Below are 3122 nucleotides of genomic sequence, written 5' to 3' on the forward strand. Positions count from 1 at the left end.
ATCCTGCTAAGGGGAGTGGCACGTGTATGAATGAAAATTCGAGCTCGTTGATAGATGAAACTCAGTTATGTTCGTTCCCCTTTCTTCATATATCCCTTTTGTTTTGTTTTTTTTTTTTTTTTTAATTTATTTCCTTCGTGGAATAACGTTCATAAAATAATCACAATGTTGTATGTAGCTGAGTAATTAATAATGGGATTCTTGTCGGCATTTTTTGTCTACAGTATTTAGCCTTGAGATATACTGATGATGATAGTAATGACACTTTCTAATATGACGTATTATGCGTGGACCGGTGTATATACATGTAATTATTTAGCTTTTTTTTAAAAAAAATTATGTGATTCGTTTTTTTCTTCTTATCCTGTTTTAATTCTCGAATAAGTTAAAAGCAGTCGACTTATAATTATTATGGGTCCTTTGATTTTTTTTGTGCTATGTGTTTATTTAGTCGAGGAAGTGCATTCAGTGAAGGAATCGGGTATTCAAATAAATGTGATATTCTTTTTGATATTTAGGCAAGGTGATAGTTTTTAATCTAATATACACATATTTACAAATATGTATGTGTACGAGATTGGGTTATATTATTGGTTTCGTCTACCACATAGGAACCCATTTATTAATTAATAAAAACAACGAATGGTTTAATTCCAAAAAATCACACTTATTCTATGCAGAGTAGCATCGATTGTTTTCGGATATTTCAAATAACCCATTCCCGTTTATATCAACAAAGTATGCAAATCCATATTTCACTTAGCATACAATTGTATCTGGTTTTCAAAACATATCTCAATGTGTGTGTTTATAACATACATACATACATACATACATATAAATGAATACATATGTTTTATTTCGTGGCTGGGTGTAAAATATCTTTCTAGAAGTTCGATATGTTGAAGGTTCACGGGGCGTAAAATAAGATCGGCAGTTGTTCATGGCATCTATTTATCTCCCCTCGTGAGGAGGAATTCTCGTCTAATTAGGGTTATAGTGGGGAAAGGATTCTGGACAGGGAACATTCACTGACAAGTGTCAGGACTAGGGTCTAATCTAATGAACATGTGTTTGGAATATCTGGAATCCAGCGTCAACGGGATGGATGAATGTGTTCGGGAACGAGAAATATCGAAGACGTAATCTAGACGGATGAAGACGACGAGCTTCAGTCAAAATGAGCGGCATTCTAGAAAGAGTGAATTTATTCATACGTTCATGGATGAATGAGTGTCGCCTGTTGGGCTTCGGGGGTCAACATGACATAGAAGGGTAGAGAGCTCGTAGGGTTCTAGCAAGTTTTGTGTTTTTTCACGTCGTTCGATTTGTGTTGCAGATAATTTGTTGGCTATGGCGAGGTCGCTGCGCTCTCTTGCCCGCTTGGCCGGCGCTGCCCGCGTCTTCCAAAACGGTCTTATCCAACATCCTGTGCCGTTAGCGCCGCTGAGTTCGTCGACGCAGCTGGAAGCTTCTTTTGCCCGTTCTGGCGCCTCAGTCCGGTTCATGAGCGACGATCACACAGCCAAGTGGATGCAGGTTCGTTTTTTGTGCTAGTTTTCGAGACGTCGGGTAGGATTCAAGGCAGTGATGGTCGTTCAGTTTTTTGTCTTTTTCTTTTTCTTCTGGGGTTTAGTCCGTTGGAAAGCAGAGGGGTTTCGAATTATCCTAGTTTAGCATTGTAATGAGACGGTGAATCGGTCTTTGATTTTTTCATTCCTGCCTCTTGTCTTAGTCGGTACTTGTTATGGAAATGGTGTGACGGATGTGGATCTTGTTCACTGAAGTTCAACCCATAGGAATCGTCTGTAGGGTTTTTTGCCCTAATTTCCCGTAGTTCTTGCGGGGGTCATGGGAGAGCGGTGATAATAGCCTCTCTTATTAGGAACTATCTCATGGATTTGGACGCTCGTATGAGCAATGGCATAGTGAATTCTGTATGTCCAATTGCACTTCTTCGGATAATATTGTATATCAATGCGCACTAGTTGGACGGGTGGTTTGAAAATTACGACGTAGTAGTTTCATTACTCTGGAAAGGGCAGAAAATCACACCCTTCGTTAGGCTTTTGTGGTATTCCGATTCTTTGTTTTTCGCTATTTAGAATTTGGAGTTTGATCGTAAGGATCATTTTTTGTATTTGTGAAGACATGCCTTTCTTTGCCCCTCTGTTAGAGATGCTTCTCATCCATAACTTCGTAAAACGTGTAGCAGTCATTTACCTTTTGTTTGATAACGCAAGGGTTTGAACTACATATGGGAGATTTAGTTCTACAGGTGCAGGTCAAGCCCTAACCTAAGTCTGCTTATTTGTTTGAAATCAGAATACCCAAAGCAAAAAGTCGCCCATGGAGTTGATTAATGAAGTACCTCCAATCAAAGTTGATGCTCGCGTTGCTGCTTGTGAAGGAGGTATATCTACTTCGCATTTACTTGATTTTATGCTTTTGTGTTAATTATTCCCAGTTTGGTTTTGATGTGATTCCAAGTGAGTTAGCAGTAAGTGAGATTTAATTTCAGCTGTGTGATTCAATACTGAAGTTTTAGTAAGTGAATGTCTTATTTGTGATTTTCTGTTTTTTGTACAGGGACGGATCCTGCTTTGGGTCACCCGATAGAGTACATATGCCTAGATGGGAAAGGTCCACACGTGTGCAAGTACTGTGGTCTTAGATATTATCAAGGGAATGTCCATGGGCACCATTGACATTGAGAACATTTTCTTTTTCCGTTCATAATTTGTCACATCAATCATGCACTTGGTTTCTTTTTTACAATTTCAGTTGTCTGGGGGTTTTGACATGTAATGCGGCCCCTGTATGCAATCTGAAATGTGTAAACTGGTAAACTAGTTAAGAAAAAGTAAAGTGGGCATCGATTGCTGATTTTGCAACGTTAGGTGAAGCCCTCAGCATAGGTGGGGGAAATGGATCACTCACTTCTGTCACTGTCAGATTGGAGACTAACCTCCTGACATCGACTTCCTGAAAATGTGTATCATCTGTGGTTGTGCCTGCTCTCCTCTACACTCGGTCAATCACAGTTGGCAGATGTACAGGAACAGCAAAACAGCCAAAGGATTTCAAATTGAGTTCGTACACTCTTCGATGTCAGCTTACAA

The 3122-nt window shown here is 39.4% G+C and overlaps 1 protein-coding gene across 1 annotated transcript; it reads left to right on the top strand.

The window, feature by feature from the left end:
- The first annotated feature begins 1311 nt into the window (after nucleotides 1-1311).
- Nucleotides 1312-3122, top strand: LOC112276390 (NADH dehydrogenase [ubiquinone] iron-sulfur protein 6, mitochondrial). The gene is made up of 3 exons (XM_024507668.3): nucleotides 1312-1539; nucleotides 2326-2413; nucleotides 2590-3122. Exons 1-3 carry the CDS (start codon nucleotides 1354-1356, stop codon nucleotides 2706-2708), a joined length of 393 nt encoding a protein of 130 aa, XP_024363436.1. The 5' UTR covers nucleotides 1312-1353; the 3' UTR covers nucleotides 2709-3122.

The sequence above is a fragment of the Physcomitrium patens genome, chromosome 24 (genome assembly GCF_059467195.1).
Source record: "Physcomitrium patens ecotype Gransden chromosome 24, ASM5946719v1, whole genome shotgun sequence".
Taxonomy (NCBI): domain Eukaryota; kingdom Viridiplantae; phylum Streptophyta; class Bryopsida; order Funariales; family Funariaceae; genus Physcomitrium; species Physcomitrium patens.

Excerpts from the sequence above, each read along its gene's own strand:
- LOC112276390 (XM_024507668.3), top strand. The coding sequence starts at position 1,354 with ATGGCGAGGTCGCTGCGCTCTCTTGCCCGCTTGGCCGGCGCTGCCCGC. Across the intron at positions 1,540-2,325 it reads ACACAGCCAAGTGGATGCAG|AATACCCAAAGCAAAAAGTC; the intron begins GTTCGTTTTTTG and ends GTTTGAAATCAG. Across the intron at positions 2,414-2,589 it reads CGTTGCTGCTTGTGAAGGAG|GGACGGATCCTGCTTTGGGT; the intron begins GTATATCTACTT and ends TTTTTTGTACAG.